General features: G+C 44.4%; 1 protein-coding gene across 4 annotated transcripts; it reads right to left on the bottom strand.

Annotated features, from left to right (window-relative positions):
• Positions 1–1,992: 1,992 nt before the first annotated feature.
• LOC117760323 (transmembrane protein 125) lies at positions 1,993–16,740 on the bottom strand. Of its 4 annotated transcripts, XM_034583265.1 has the most exons (3): positions 6,065–6,076; positions 5,410–5,411; positions 1,993–3,368 (listed from the first exon to the last, which is right to left on the bottom strand). In XM_034583265.1, exon 3 carries the CDS (start codon positions 3,256–3,258, stop codon positions 2,560–2,562), a length of 699 nt encoding a protein of 232 aa, XP_034439156.1. In that variant the 5' UTR covers positions 3,259–3,368; positions 5,410–5,411; positions 6,065–6,076; the 3' UTR covers positions 1,993–2,559. The 4 variants fall into 4 exon arrangements, with proteins under 4 accessions (XP_034439156.1, XP_034439153.1, XP_034439155.1 ...); XM_034583262.1 differs by lacking the exons at positions 5,410–5,411; positions 6,065–6,076 and adding an exon at positions 16,292–16,740 and having other exon boundaries at positions 1,993–3,477; XM_034583264.1 differs by lacking the exons at positions 5,410–5,411; positions 6,065–6,076 and adding an exon at positions 9,128–10,586 and having other exon boundaries at positions 1,993–3,477.
• Positions 16,741–17,135: the final 395 nt, after the last annotated feature.

The following is a 17,135-nucleotide window of genomic DNA, read 5'->3' as shown; positions in this document are numbered from 1 at the left end:
CAGCAGACTGTAGATTTACCTAATTCAGTGAAAGATGATTTAACATATTGACGACCCAGTTCGACCTTTTTGCAAGCACACTGAAATTCTATGACAGGCCACAACGTTGATGTTATGGATCCAACAGTCATTTCTTCTTCTCTACCTTGTGGGGACCGATCGTGTTCTGTTATCTGAGCCCAAAATACATCTAATGAATCCAGAAAGTGCCGGGACTTCAGTTGTCACCTCCAACTACGGCCCCATGCTGAAGGCAAAGTCATGGCTACTGTAGAGCTCCGAGTTTCTTCAAATAAATCCTCATAAAAGTTAAAGGCAAAACTTTATTTCACTTAAGTGCTTCGGGGATCGAAAATGCAAAAAGAAATTGGAAGTCAATGTCATGTTTTTGGACGTTTAAATCTTGGATAAATAGTTCTGTGGACTATTCTTATTATGGACACTTTTGGTTATTTGACCTTTACCTGTGTTTCCTTGTTTTCATTCTGTGTTCCACTCTGTGTTTAGAATTGTGTTCCACTGCGTTTCCTGTTTTATTTTGAAAGTCTGATCTCAGCAAACTATTTTTTAACCCCAGAAGATGTGTGAAACTCAATGTCTGTGTTTGTCGGTCGGTGCCGGGTCGGTGATGCACAGTTTGGTTCATCTGAGCTTTATTGCTTAACTCTCACCCACATGGTTTGATGAGAACATTCACATTCAGAATCATGATTAAAAACAAAGAGCCAAGAAGTTAAAAAAAACTCAACAGATTGGAGGAGATGGTGATTCTCCATGACTCCTGCAAAGTGAGTGAACATGTTGCGTTACACACAATCAATTGATTCGGTGTAATATCTCAAATACAGAAGAAGCAGGTTAAAGTAAAAACAAGGAGCTGCAGGAGTCACGGCCGAGAAAATACTGAGTCGATGCACAAAACCACAAATGATCCACGTACAGTCGATAAAGTGCTCCGATATAATTCTCTGATAAACAATCATGTCGTCTTCTCGTGTTACAGGCAGACAAATATTACACCAAAGTCCTGCTGCATGGATCATAATCACTTATTATTCAACTGAGGGATTAATTTAAGAGCCACGTTGAAGCTCTCGCCTCATCACCATCCACAGTCAGGTTCATCAGCTGCACAGAACTTCATGAGAACATATGGACAGGGTGAGGGTCGGTGCATGAATTACAAATGACAAGAATTTTTTTTTTAAAAGATTATTTTTCCTGTTTATGTCGTCCCGTATATCACTGGATTTTGTAATTACTATTTACAGCTGTTCAGCTCGTGCTCTGATCCACGACGACTTACAATCACCGATCATCAGTGTCGGTAGAGGACAGAGGTGTGGTCCAAGAGCACTTTGACAGGATACATGTTTAGAACAGATACATTACACACACACCGACGTGCAACTGGCCCCTTTAACCACAACCTCATATCACCTTTGACAAACCAGCTTCCTGTTTCTCCATCTGCGTGGTACTGAGGTCGAGACACACCCACACAAGGGCCTTAACGGAAAACACAACTGCAAAAGCAACACAACCACAACAGAAGTGAGCAAAGCACTGCCTGAAGCACGCAAAACCCGAAAGAATGCACCTGTACCATAACAGGAAAGGATCCATTAGCAGAAAATTGAATATAAAATAATCCTACTGATGTTTTTACTTGTGTGTTTCATCTAAATTGTACGAATTGTTGTTTTCTTTACCGTAGAATTTTATATTTACATCGGTAGCAGGTCCTCTCTACGGAGGCCGCCATGTTTTTTACACCTTTTGAGTTTTTATGACAACTGAAGGCTACCATATTATCTCTTTCTCCCTTTGGAAGGGAGGGTGAGTTGAGGGGTATTCAGCTGCAAATCACAACTTCACCACTAGATGTCACTAAATTCTACACACTGAACCTTTAAGCAGCGATTGGCTTGACTGGGTTTTCCAGGCGACAGTGACCGCAGTAAGTATCTCTGCTCATTGTGGTTGTGTTTCCATTGTGTGGGTTTTACAGTTGTGTTGTGGCTTTTGCATCTAAGTTGTAGCGATAGCATTTGTGTTGTGGCTTTTTCATTCGTGCAATAACTTTTCTGTCAGTGCACTTGTGTGAGATGTCTCAGCCAACGTCGTGTAGACTTACAACTTTGTGTTACATCGTCAGAGATTATTTGACAAGAGCGTAATCATATGGGACCATTGTAGGTGATGCTCACATCATAGATCCTTTGTAATAAATTCTGTGTGATAACAATAACATGAAAACACTCCACTCCTGTTTTGGAACTGATATTTCACCCGATAGAATCTGTGCTTTTCATTGAAAAGAAAAATCGTTCTAAATACTAATGGAATCAGCATTTCTCCTTGTTGAGCCTGCGTCTCTGTCAGAGACCTGCGGACAAAACAAAAATACAAACACTTGAGGACTCGTTAACTACATCTTCACCGAGCAGATATGTCCCATGCGACGTACAGTATGTAAAGAGTGTTTTCATCATTATCCCTCTAACGTGAGGCTAAATGTTCAGATATTAAATTACACACTTTTATTGTGGTTCTGTCTCATATGAGGTTCGCCAGACTGGAGGTGGTCTCTCTGCGACCCTGGCGCTCCATGCGTCCAGAGACAGTGAAGACATTAAACACCCGGTCCATCAGCCTTCGTCCGTGCCTTGTCCTCTCAAGCAGGATCACCACGACGGAATAAATCCCAACACCCACTACTGCCGCCCCCCCTCCAGCCAGCAGAACCACTCCAGAGATGTACATGTCATTAAGGGCCTGGCCTGGCTTCGGCATGTGGTTCGCCAGGGCCAGACGCAGCAGAACCCCTCCGCAAATCAACAGTGACAGCCCCGTGATGGAAACCACAAGGAGGTCGGATAAACCGCCGCTCTTTAGCATGTCAATGCGCTGGCGGCTTCGAATGCAATTCATGTCCTGCACGGCCGAGCTGAGCAGCTGTTTGAGCAGCACTCCCAGGGCGAGCAGGCAGAGGGCCGTGCCCACGCCCAGACGCCATTCGCTGGAGACGCTGGTGGTGGTGGAGAGAAGGCCAACGCCTCCCAGCCCACAGCCCAGGATCAGGAGCACGGCCACGCAGTAGCAGAGCAGAGACTTCCCGGGATCTCTGAACCACCACAGCTCCACCTGCTCCTCCAGGATACTGTGCTGAATTCGAGCTGGGTCTGCGGGTCCATTTAAACCCAGTTCAGGGTCACTGGGGACCCTCAGGGGGGGAAAGTTATGCAGTTCAGGCATCGTACAGCCACTCCCAGCCTGCTGAATAGGGAAGCCACCACCACAAAATGCAGGTAATAATCTACGAAGTCTTATTTCATTCACCACCAGTGTATTCCAGACGTTTCAGGCTCCAGCTCCTTTGTGAATTAAAAACTCTTATCGGCCTCAACTTCCAAAGCAAAGAGTCCGAACCTCCACAGAAGTTCCAGTTTGGTTTTGCAGAGTGTCGGCAGTCATCTGGAAGAGAAGACAGATGATGATGTAACAGGGTTCGTACAGTGTTTGATTTCACATGTTGTCTATTCAGCTGTGTGGATTTGCTGCTTCATAAGAAATGCATATGAAGAATGTGGTGTTGTGACTTATTAAAAAGTCATTAAAGGACCAGTGTGTAGGACTTAAGAGGGTCAGCAATTTAATTTAGCTGTTTTTTTCTACATTTCTACGAACAAACCAAACACCTGGTTACCTGGTTGGGAAGATAGATGTGAGACGAGGGATATTAAGCTGGTTGCAATTTGCAACCTCACCACTAGATGCCACTAAATCCTACACACTGAACCTTTAAGAAATGTGACATTGGGATGTATTGCATTTTACAAAGTGGTAATACCTAAAACACATACAGGCTAAGTTAGCTGTTTTGCTAAAATAGTTTATCGGTCGTCTGTATAATAAGATGGACGACACGACAGCTCCTCACCCGTAAAGCTGAATCTTCATGATCACCCTCATGTGGCTGGTTGTAGTATAGGTCATAAACCCAGCATCCTCCATGTTAGTGGATTTGACTATGAATCAAATCAAATGCCTTTAATATGTTTTTCTTTTTATGGTGTTAATTTTTCCTTTTATCTTAATAATTCGATATTGTATAGATTATTTGATGCTTTAAAAATGTTATGAAATATCATGATTGACAGCTGGCGGATCCCATACCCAGGACACTTTAGCTTCATTTTTAAAAAATGGGAGGAGTCGACATCTATCGTCCATCTTTATACACAGTCTGTGTTTTTTTTACAAGATACTTGGTCTAAACGGACTGTTGCAAACCACATGAAGGAAAGACTATAAATTCGCTTTATACCCAAACAATCCATTACAGCATATAAACAGGTCCAGGCCTTTGGTCAAGGGTTTGTTTGACGAGTCAGTTTCGGTCGTGTCTCGCTGAGCTCATTCACTCCAACTTACACAGAAACTGGTTTTATGTGTTAACTTTGCTCTGTCAATTAAAGGACCTTTGAACAAGGATGTTTGCTCTGTGCACCTTGGAGGATTCTAAGTAGTGCAAAGGTAACATTTTTTTCACCAGCTGAAACTCCTCCAATGATCCAATGAAGTTTCCTAACTTGCTGCAGTGACGTAGAACAGCTTGGTGTGAAGTTACTAAAGACCTTTTCAGACATGTCCTGCTAAGGGTCCTTGCCTTAAACCAGGGGTGTCCAAACTACGGCCCGCGGGCCAACTGCGGCCCGCCATCCATTTTTAATTGGCCCGTATCAAAGTCTAAAAATATAATGGACTATGGCCCACTGTATTGCACTTCTTAGTTTAAACACTAGGTGGCGCTATTGTCTTGAACAAGGCAGCGTCTCCACAAAGCAAGCAATCGAAGAAAAAATTTGCTCAGGGTCACCAGAAATGCCGGAACCGAAGAGACGCAAGATTTCAAGCGAGTGCAGAAAATTTCAGACTCGGTGGAAAAATGAATATTTTTTCATAGAAACCAAGGGGAAGTGTGTTTGTTTGATTTGCAATGAGAGTGTTGCCGTGATGAAAGAGTACAATGTACGACGGCATTATGAAACGAAACATCAGACCTTCACGTCCTACACTGGCGCCGAGCGGAAAGAGAAGGTAAAGCAAATGGCAGCTAGCCTGCTAACGCAGCAACAGTTTTTCCGTGCTAACAAAGCTCAAGAAAATGCAACAATAGCCAGTTCTGAAGTATATCCGCGCGAAGCTCCGTCTCTTCGAGTCACAACTGCGCAACTTCAATGTAGCGCACTTCCCCACGCTGACCGAAATCAAATGCGCATTTCCAAATGCCAAGCTCTCTGCAAAAATGGGAGAATATGTGTCTGTGATCACATCTCTCATGACAGAATTCAGTCAGCGCTTCCAAGATTTTTCTGTCATTGAGAAGGAAATCACACTGTTTGCGGCTCCGTTTTCAATGGATGCAGAAGAAGTGGAGGAGAGTCTGCAATTAGAACTGATCGAAATTCAGTGTGATGATTCTCTGAAGAATCAGCATCACTGCTCCCACTGAGCGCAACATTCTTCCCATTACAGGTGAGTTAAAAATATACACACAGTTTTCATTTGTTAATAAGCCCAATTACTTAATAAATTCAGTCAATTAAAGTTGATGACAAGTTTTTAACAAACGTTAGTTGATGTGTTAACAAGCCCAATCATTTATTTGTGTAATAAGCTTGAAATATCCACATCCCCTATTTCTCTTCTTGTCTCTCCCTTCATACAGGACAATGAAGGGGGATCAGCACCCTAAGAACCAATCTGAGGCTGTCACTGAGAGAATGACCTGCCAACCTTTTTGTAAAAAATAAAATGAAAATCTACTAATGGAGAGCTTTGATGGAGGCTTTTTTTTCTTCAAACATGTTCAATTATCAAATGTAATTTACCTGCATTTGATTGATTTTGCCAATATTAGTGCATGAGAGGTGAGGCAGTATACCTCACGTCTAGTGAGTGGCCCAGTCCTTCGTATATTTTTCTGTATGTGGCCCTCGGGAAAAAAAGTTTGGACACCCCTGCCTTAAACACACACATGAAGCAGCGTGCTCCTAACATTGGCTCCTTGACTCTCTGCGGACTTTGGGGACCAGGCAGAGAAATGTGAAAGTCCACAGAAACTCTGGAGGCTCTCACTCAGACAGTTGCGTTGACACATACACGTCCTCAGGAGAAAGTGCACGTCTGAAAGCAGCTTAAAGAGTCGAAGTTTGTTTACAGTACAAAGTGGAGAAAAATGATTCAAACACACACTTTCTTCGAATAACCCAAATTTCTGTTTCGGGCATGTAAAAAACTTGGTGTGTGCTGACACCGGCAACCTTTACTATCCCTCATTATCACTATGCTAATGAGTTTCCACTTCAGAGGCGGCTGTTTAAAATAAAACAAGCATCAGCTGCTGATGGAATAAACAATGTCCATACACACACACACACACACGCACACACAGAGGGACACACAAAATCAAACAGCTAATGTATAAATGTAAATTTTCTCCCAGTCATCCTCCCAAACACACCCACATTAGCTCACTTAATGAATCCTCCCATTGAACTCTAGTGCCTTCCAGATGGTCTGTCTGTCCTTCCCTATATATATTTATATTTTATTTTTATATGCATTGTCTACATTGAACTGTTGTACTGTTCTCTGTGTTTCCACATATCACATAAAGGCTTAATATACCTGGTAAATTCCTCTTGATTCCCCAGCTTCTCCCTCCTCAGTCTTTACCTTACATCAGCATATTGAATCTCTCCACTGTAGTTTGTAACCTCATCACACAGCCCATAACACAATAATGTAAACATATACAGCTCGCACACACACAGACACACACACACGATCATCCTCAAGGTTATGGCTGTCGACAGCTTGTCTTTAAAAACCTGTCAGCGGCTTTATTTCTATCGAAAATCAGCAGTGTGTGGGACACGTGCCCGGCGCCACCAACACTGACGGGAGCCGCAGCCCGTCCCTCGCTGGCCGAGTATTTTACCCCCAAACACTGCTGCATGCATTCAAACCAGAACTGTTGTTTTTAACTTGTGGCACAACATTTACAAATGCTGTCACACAGGTTTTCCTTTCCCGCCTGTTTAGAGAAGACAATAAATCAACCGCAGGATCACATTTCATATTAGCGTGGACAGGTATCGCCTTGTTCTGAGGCAGAGCGGTAACACGGTGACACGGAGAGATATGAGGTGCATACACAAGGTGTGAAATGAAGAGCGGGGTAATTACACAGGAGGAGGAGGAGGAGGAGGAGGAGGAGGAGGAGGGGTGTTTATTGGCAACATGCTGTTCTGGAAGCTTTTCACATTCTGTCTCTGATGGATGATTTTGTGTGTGAGTGCATGTATGTGTGTGTGTGTGCGTGTGCGTGCTTGTGTGTGAGTGTTATTCAAAAGTGTACAGTTGTGAATAAGTAGTAAGAGGTGAAATATGAAGTGTGTTGGCACATGTGTTTATTCACTTATGATGAGTGCACGTGTATGTTTCACACAGAAAGAAAAACATAAAGCAGCATTTGTATATGTGTGTGTGTGTGTGTGTGTGTGTGTGTGTGTGTGTGTGTGTGTGTGTGTGTGTGTGTGTGTGTGTGAGAGAGAGAGAGTGTGCGCATGTGCATGCACACAGTGTTTGTTGAGTCACTAATTAATCCCAGTTGGTCTGAGCTCAGTGTCACTGACAGGTAACGCGACGGAAATAGCACAATAATTGAGATGCGTATCTGTTTTTGTGTGTGTGTGTGTGTGTCTGTGTGTGTGTGTTTGTGGCTGAGGCTCTAACGGTGACAAAAAAGAACCAAACCACCATCTAAAACTAAAATATCATCCTCATGATGGAAAATAATTTTCTGTTCCATTACATAGCTCTTGGTAAAGAGCAGCGGGGGGAACAAGGGGTGATGGAGCGAGAGGCGACGGCTCGCAACAAAGATCATGAGATGAAATCGAACTCTTAATGACTCCAGTATATCTTACTCCATGTTGTGTATCCCACACTGTGATCCCCGTAGACACGTACACAAACACACACACACACACACACACACACACACACAGAGCTGATGGACTGTGTCTGCCTTTCCTCTTTTATCACTGATATGACCTCTGGACTCTACATCAGCCGTGTCACACAGGCCTCATAAATATCTTTACAATAGCACTGACTCACTGCTTCGCTCCCCACTCGCCTCCTTTTAAGTAATAGAAAACAGGTACGGAGGCACAAACAATTTACACTCCCTCCGCACAATATCTCAACTCACTTACTCCAAGGACCACAGCGCTCCGTAGAAATGTGGAATCAGAGTGATGAAAGATATCTTTACACTATGCTGCTTTGGGCCACCTTCAAAATAATCGTTAAAAGGTTTTAGAAATTATTCAGTTCTGTTTGATGAACCTTGCGTTTGCATGACATCCTGAAAACGATGAAACGCTTCAGTCCTTTTACACCTGTGCACTAAAAAACCTTCAGTACATTATATAAAAGGGCGAATCTTCGCACCTCAGCTGTGAAGTTTCACACTACTCCTACTCCCTTTGCATTCTACGAAATACGGAAGCTCAGATGCAGCTGACTGTGAAAATCCAATTACTGTAAAAAGAAGAAAAAAATGCATTATTGATCCGCTTTATCTTTCATTTGGACCAATTAGGGAGCATTGGGTTGACGATGAGAACTCGTGCGGACTTGACAGTAACATACCTGCTTATATAAACATGTTTCTCTATATAAAGAAGCTATAGAAAGCTGCACCCGTTATCATTACCACCATTCATTTGAAACAGATACTGAGGACGTCACGCGGGCGTCTTTTAAGTGACAGGGATGATAAATGTATCGTGGAAGCTCAGTTCTGCACTGAAAGCTGAAATGACTGACGACAGGCTGAAGCCAACAGACCAAACTTTCTTTGTTATGCTAATGCGCCGAGAGTAATGACGAAAAATCCCAAAGATAATTGTAAACCTTGGACGTGGAGCATCATTCGCACTCTCTCTTCCGCACCGCGTCTGTCTCCTGGAAGTTTTCAGCCCTGCAAGGTCACCGGAGGAGCCGTGCTTTGGAGTAAAAGAGAAAAAATACACAGCACTCCAATTACCTGGGAAGCTTTGGGACTCCGGTATTCCCCCCTCTGTTATGTTGGCCCGCTGAATTCATTTCACCAGCCATTAGTGTCTCGTTTTTTTTGTTGATGTGTGGGTCCTTTAAAGTTGGCTGTCTGGCATTGTGTGTCTAATCAGAATGCCGGTCAGCAGAGTCGCTTAGAAATCTGGAAACAGCATTACCTCTCGTAATAATCGCAGGGACTCAGGTGCAGTTTCTTAGTCCGAGGAGATGACACAGAGTGGACGTTTCATCCGTCAGCAGAGGTGCAACCAAGAAGTTACAGCTCAGTTGAATGTAGACACGCATGCCCGAGGACCCTGATTTGAGTCCCATGTACATTTCTTTTTTTACTGTCAGTGAAAAGCTTTTTATGCTTTATGCAGGTGTGGAAAGTACAATGAAAAAAGCAGCTTGCTTACTGTGGCTGCATGTTTAAAATTGTGACATTTTGTGAAAGCCTGTTCAGCTTTTCTTGCTGTCACTCGTTTAGACCACAGAGGCCACAGCTAACGGGAAGTGCAAGGGCTTATAATGCAACTTTTGTGGGTTTCAGAAAAACTTGAGAATGTGTAGAGCCGGTTTTCTCTCAGCGCTTTTTTTTTTAGATCCGTCTTCTTGTGACATCCTGTTTCTCTCGAATGATATTTCCCATATTTAGAATTCTTGTCAGCGTTCGCCTCTTCTGTCCACACGCGACGGAACAAGATCTCTCTGCCAAATAATCAAAGCAAGAAATGTGTCAGGCACAATTTGCAGGAAGAAAAAAAAAGGTCCTTCTGTTGTTGTTGTTGTTGACGTTCCCGCCGTGTGCCTTTCTATCCCAGGTCCTTCGCTTCGGCTGACGGGGAGTCCGAGGGAGACCGGATGATGAGTTGCTGTGGTGACAAAGCAATACTCTCCTCTTCTCTCCTTCCTGTCATCCCCCACTCCTCTAGTGAGGGTTGGTTCCCTTTGCGTCCCCACGGGCAAGGAGAGGGGTCAGGGTTGGCTCCATCTGTCTGTGTGATGGGCATTGGTGCCAAGCGCCACGGGGACTGGAGGGAGCGGAAAGGAGGCTCGTGCAGTGAGGGAGGGTAATGGCTGTCATCTGGGACTCGGAACGGGGCAGAGGCTGCGGCTGAAGCTCGGGAGAGAGAGAGGGACGGGGCTGATAGAGAGGGCGGTAGGGATGAGGTGGGTAGAGGATGCAGGGAAGGGTTTGGGAGGTCGGGATAGTGCTGAGCCTTCACTGTTGTTCTGAGGCTTTCTAATGTGGCAAAGAGAGAGGATGCTGAATGGGGTCGTTATCCAGACAAGCCGGATCTTTCTTTCTTCTCTACAGTCACAATGGGCCGCCGAGGCAACCAGAGAGCCTCGCACTGCTCAGAGCTGTGAGGAGACAATGGTCGAGTCAGTGTTACTGGCCTCGCTCTGTCACGGATCACAAGCAAAACCTGAGAGAGAGAGAGAGAGAGAGAGAGAGAGACCTGTACATCAGCTGCACATACTGCACTGTACGGAACTCGCCCTGCGGCTCACCTTAGCCGGGCTTATCTGTTCAGTCCTTCGTTGCTCTGTTCTGCCCGTGAATTTCAGCCTCTACTCGTCCAACAGCGAGTGCATCGTTTTTGTTCAAATCTTAAAAGATGCAGCGGTGTGATTATCGTCAAGATTTACAAGCTTCATCAAAATGAGTCACGTAAAGACGGGAGGGGATGCACAGACGAGCCCCTCCACTGGAATCATTTAGAGGTTGCAGCTGTTGCCATTTCACAAAGTAGTCATTTCCTTTTGGCCGTGGCTTGAGAAATGGTAATATTAGTTTGTCTGTGAATGAACTATTTTGTAGAGATGTTCATGGTCCTCATAGGATGATATTTGTCTGCCTCGGCGTTGCTTGGTCATCGTGGGTATGTTAGCATGCTTAATGCAAACTTGGCTGGAGACTCTTATCGTTAACGGTCATTGACGCCTCCGGAGACTCAAACAGACCCGTTCCCCATATCAGCTCTCCCTCTTGCTGTCTGGTTCCTGTGAGATGGTTTAATCCCACCATCTCTGAGAGAGCTCATTTCTCAGTTTACAACACTGCATCGCCCCGACTGGCACGACCAGCCAGGACGTGTCTGACATCTTATCCACACACACGCACACGCGCACACGCACACGCACACACACACACACACACACACACACACACACACACACACACACACACTATCTATTTACTCTCCTATCCTTCCTCATACCAGCCCTCCACACCTTCCTTCCTGTCTTACCTCTGCTCCCCTCCTCCTCCTCTGTCTCTCCACCGAAGCTACTTTTTCCAGCTAAACTCTTATTTCTCCCGTCTGCTACTGGCTCTGGCATCCTGGTGTTTGGGGAGAGAGATGTGCACATGAGGTAGGAGTGTGGATTACTTGTCTTTGCCCCCCCCCCCCCCTCCCTCTGGCTCCAGGTCTGTACCCGCCTGCCTGACACAAAGCCCTTGTGGCAGAATGCATGCGAGCACATACATATACAGTGTGTGCCACACCTGTGTTTACACTGTGAGATGTTATTACCCCTTTGTTCCCTGTTGCATTGTCTTTCCACCGTTCCCAGCATGACAAATCACCATATTCCTCAGCCTGTGTACGTTTTGTTAACCCCCCCAACACAAACACACGTTAACAATACAGGCCCAAATAATCAAAACACAAATGCACAGAAAAGATTTTTACATATGGCATTTCCCTCTTTGTGAATAGAGCTTCCTCCTCCCGGTGGTGACACACACTGCTGCTGACGAAAACGTAACCCAGCCCAGTTTAGTTCACTTCAACACAGGCTGTGGATCCTTCTCAGCCACTTTTCTACAGCAGGAGCCAAATGGGGCTCTTAGATGCTGCGTCCAATTCGGAAATTGAATAGTTCTGCTTCTGTCAAATACTCTCCATTACCAAACAAGAGCAAAGAAACGATTCTTGTTCCTTTTTTTTTGTGTGTGTGTCTTTTGGAAGTTGGAGGAAATGAACTGAATGATATGCATAATGACTCGGCTGTGTGATAACCCCCCCGGCCCCCTCCCCGTCCCGGAGGAGTCGACTGCTGATAAAGAAAAAAGAAAGAACGAACCTCTGGGCGGCCGCTTGCTTTCCTCTGTCGGGCACAGCTGCAATAATAAACCGCTAATCAAATCACCAATTAACATGCTGGTCGTTCCCCCCCCCCCCCCCCCCCCCCCCCCCCCGTGCTTCACTCGCGCTGACGATGGCAAAGAGGCGCCGTCTTCTTTTTTCCTTTTTTTTTGTCTCAGTCTTTGTTTTTAACCATCATCACCTCCTCCTGCGGGTTCAGAGGTGATATTCTGCATATTCTAATTGGACAGTGGCTGTCTGGAGATAATGATTGTAATGAATGAGTTGACGGGCTTGGTGTCTGCAAAGTTGGACCTCACGATTTAGCCTGAGGGAACTGGTGTTTTGGTATTTTGAGCCACGGATAGTAGAGAGATTTTTGTCATGTTCCCCAGAGGATGAACCCCACTGACTGTGCTGATCTCCTGCAACAGCAAAGGCCTACTGATGAACATAGGCCGTGACTAATTGGTCGGGGGGGCATTGATAGGCAGTGTTGCTAACTTAGCATCGCTGTGGCTACGATACTGCAACTTTGAGACAAATCCTCACTTATTATTTCTGCAAAGATTTTCACCGCTCTCCATTTGTTTGTTGGTTTGTTTATTTGTTTGTCAGCAGGTTTGCGCAAAAACTTTGGGACAGAATACCACGCAACTTGAAGAGACGTCGGGGAAGAACCCAGCAAGTTTTGGCGTTGATCCGGATCAGGTGGTGGAGGAGTGAGTGCGATTTGTATTTAAGGAGACCGTTGGGAGGCATGCGTTCTATTGAGTGCCATTCTAGTTTACATTTTACGAGACTGCGATATTTCATGGGGAATGCAATGTCAAGCTTTACCCACTATTACATTTCTTTGTCTTTTATTGTCTCGTGTAAACAGCTTGACTGGGAATTTGGCCGTATTAAAAACACAGAATATGTGAGCACAGAAAGTAGAAGAGAGCAGCGAACAGTTCAAGGGATAAAACCAGCTGACATACGGTAGAATGCAAATACGAGGCAACATAAAACACTCTCAAGCCTTTATAAATTCCATTGTAACTACATCCTCCATTCAACACAATGACCATACAGGCTCCAGCCATATACTAGGTTTTGGCCTTGTCTTTTTTTCTCTTGCTTCACCATGAGGTTCACATTTGTGGTTTTATGTGAAACATCTTGAATGAATTGCCATTAGTTTTACAGAGATTTGACATTCATGTTTCCCACAGGATGATATGGGACCTTTTAGGGAAAATGCTCAATCGCTTTCTTGCCGAGAGTTGGATGAGAAGACTGATACCTGTCTCTCTCTCTGTGTAGACTGAAGCTAGGAGCTCGAGCTGCCAGCAGCCAGGTAGATTAGCTCAGCACGAGAACTATAAACCGTGGGAAACATTTAGCCTCCCTCTGTCCACCGGCAACAAAATTCACCAGTCCAGTGAAAGAGTTAGTAAGATAGAGTTTACCCGTAGTTTGCCTTTCACACATGTATCAACCCCACTGCCTAGACCACGTGAATTTGTTTACAGCAGCCAGGTGGATAAAGTCCGTAGAAACACACATGCACTGTCTCCGGAGAAAATACGGAGGATCTGCGGAGTCCAGTGCTTTTCTGAAAGCAGCTTAACAGTAACATGTTATGTGTTTTGGTTTAACATGTACAAAAACTGAGACACATGAACAGCTAATGATTTTTTCCCATCAGCCTTTGTTGCTCTAAGATGGTGAAAATGGTACTAAACTTTAGCATTTCCCTGCGATACACTGTCGACCTGTTCAGGGTGCACCCCGCCTCTCGCCCAATGTCAGCTGGGATTGGCCCTAACCCCCAAGCGAACCCTCAATGCATATTCGGTATAGATAATGGATGGATGGATGAGCTTTAGCATTGTCAGCATTGTTTGGTCTGAACATATTAACAAGCCAGAGGAAGCGTTTAGGACAGTACAGGTGCTCAAAGCTTAAAGCTCGTTGAGCAGCTTAAAGCTATGAGACAGGGGACAGGACACTTTCCCTGACACACAAACGTCTGTGTCCTACACCCACTCTCATGACTGTTTATTGAATTGATTATGCTGATTAGCGGGTGTATTATACGTCCAGGGACAGAGGTGGTCTCACTCGCCACAGCAGCTATTGATGACACACTACATGCCTGACTCTGAGTATCTGCTGACTGTGAAACAAAATGCCTCTCGGGGATATTTAAGATTCTGGCCTAGTCTCTGCTCCACTCTGTCTGGCATCGATGTCACACACACACACACACACACACACACACACACACACACACACACACACACACACACACACACACACACACCGCTCACCTATACACAGCTCTCATATAACCCCTCCACTCTGCAGGTCATCCACAGACTCAATCAGCGGCTCACGTTGTTTTTCTCCTGTTCTTTCATCCGGCGCTTTATGTTGACTTCAGGCTCTTTCCTAATGAGGTCTATCACATGTTGTTTTCAGCCTGAGTTGTTTTTAAGTGTTAAGTCTCCTTCTTGGAAGATCTTTAAAGTGGTTTTCAGTATATAGCGTTACTAACGGCGTGCACCCTGCTTCATGATCCATCTCGGGTCGGTAGATTACGGCTGCGGCACATCTATATGAGCCAAGTGGCACAGCCGGGTCATGCCTGGACGGTGGATTGATCCGATAACTTGAAAGCAGCGTCAACAACACTTCCCCTCTATCTGGTTTATGGATTTTCCACAATGCAGCAAATTCTGACCTCGGCCCATATGACAGTAACCCTATGAATTGATGATCTACAGTGCATCTGAGGCCTTCACTGTTACGGTGCCCGCGAGTGGCGACTGTGGGCCGTCCCACGGGTGCAAAGGTCAGGGTGTGATACAGTGATAACATGTTTTACTTCCCTGTTCATTATGGGGAAATAAGTGTTAGTTCATTTATTTTGGGCAGTTCCTGAACACAGAAACACTCTATTATTATTCGAGAAACAGGGGAACCACTTATTAGATTCCTATAATTTATATATGTAGTAATTTTCTCCTAGAAGTCGCAATTAAATTCATTCAAATGAGACGTGTTTAGAGGTCAATTCCCCTGAGTGTTAGCGGGATTGCTTGTTTCCATAATGATTTAATATTCAGTTACAGGTAGAAGGACATTGCACAGTTTGTGCTCGGAGAACCTATTTGAAAAGTCTATTAATATTTATTGTAGCTGAGCAGTACAGAAACTGCCCACAATCAACAAAGGCTTCTTTTCAGTCAGGCAGGATGACTGTGGAGATCATGAGAGGAGTATGATAAGGTTACATAAAGAAACTCTACGTGGGATTTGGCCTGAGAGTGAAATCATATCTGTCTTCTGTGAGAGGAGTAAAAATGAAAATATGAGAAATCTATATTATTCATATATATGCAATACTGTTTTACATGTTGTACACATTTCTATCTTTTATAGTTCATCGTGCTTTATATTGTATACTTTTATTTATTTACTATCTTTACCCCACTGAGTGATCACTTTTTCCTTTTTGCTGCTGTAACACAGTAGATTTCCTCATGAAGGACAATCTCATGTTATCTTGAAATAAAAAGAAATCTTCACTGTCACCATGCATTTACATTGGACTACAGGAAATAAGATAAATAAGGAAATTGGCATTTACGCAAGAACACAAATACATGAGCTATTTGAGAGATGATTTACAGATGTAGCCTCTATTTGTCTTTAATATATCATCCTTTAAATGTCTGCAGGAATCCAGGAACAGTTTGTATCATACAAGTGATACAAGTTGAGTATAAATTCACTATAGGTTATTGATTACCAAATACAATATATATATATATATGAACAGGGATGATTCTGTGTTCTTTTTTAAAGCTTATCTATATTATATTCTCAAATGTTTATGTCTGGTTTTTTTAAATAATTTTGGGGGATAAGATGAGTAAATGATGGAATCAAGGTCAAACCATCATTTATAATTCATGATAATAAACACAAGTTTCGAATGAAATGAAGATGTCCGATGATAAAAAGTTGTCACAGTTGCCGTGTTGTTTGTCAGAAACCTCTCGTACCTGTGCGCGCTCCTCAGTCTCGGTCCCTGCGCCTCTTCCTCCTCTTCCTCCTCTTCCACGTTAATCCCCATGATTTAAAGTGTCCCAGCCTCCGGTCGCTGTCTGTCTCCCGTGCATTGATCCTCCCTCACACCGGAGAGTCCGGATAGAAGCGGTGCGAGCTGCTGGATGTGTCCGGGCTTCCTCTCTCCTCCACACCGTCTCTGCCTCTGACTCCCCCCCCCCGGTCTGCTGCAGGTGTGGCCGCGCACGGCAGCAGGGGGACGGCGATGGGAGGAGACACAGAGCCGGTGGATCGACCTCCGTGGCGGAGGAACCACCGCAGCTCGGAGCAGCGAAACTCTGACAGATGAATAAATAAAACCCACACGGTGATGGAGAGATCAGGCTGAAGAGCTGCGGGACGATCCTCATGGAACAGCCCATCTGGTCCCTGAGGAGGAAGACACATGCAAGTTGTCCCTGGGCTGTAACTTCACCAATAAAGACCACAATCATTAAGCTAAGATAAGATAATCCTTTATTAGTCCCACAATGGGGAAATTTGCAATATTAAAGCAGCAAGAGTCAAAAACAAGCATCAGTAAGTAATAATAAGTAACGTGCACTACTTAAGTGTAAGGATAATAATACTTAAAGGTTCAGTGTGTAGAATTTAGTGACATCTAGTGGTGACGTTTCATGTTGCAGCTGAACACCCCTCAACTCGCCCTCCCCTTCCAAACATGAAAGTGAACCTGTGGTAGCTTCAGTCGTCATAAAAACTCAAAAGGTTTAGTTTGTCCCGTCTGGGCTACTGTAAAAAGATGTAAATATAAAGTATTTAAATATAAAGGACACATTC

This window comes from Hippoglossus hippoglossus, chromosome 4 (assembly GCF_009819705.1).
Source record: "Hippoglossus hippoglossus isolate fHipHip1 chromosome 4, fHipHip1.pri, whole genome shotgun sequence".
In the NCBI taxonomy this organism is placed as follows: Eukaryota; Metazoa; Chordata; class Actinopteri; order Pleuronectiformes; family Pleuronectidae; genus Hippoglossus; species Hippoglossus hippoglossus.
The sequence above is the reverse complement of the archived record's forward strand: the minus strand, read 5'-3'. Positions and strand labels throughout refer to the sequence as shown.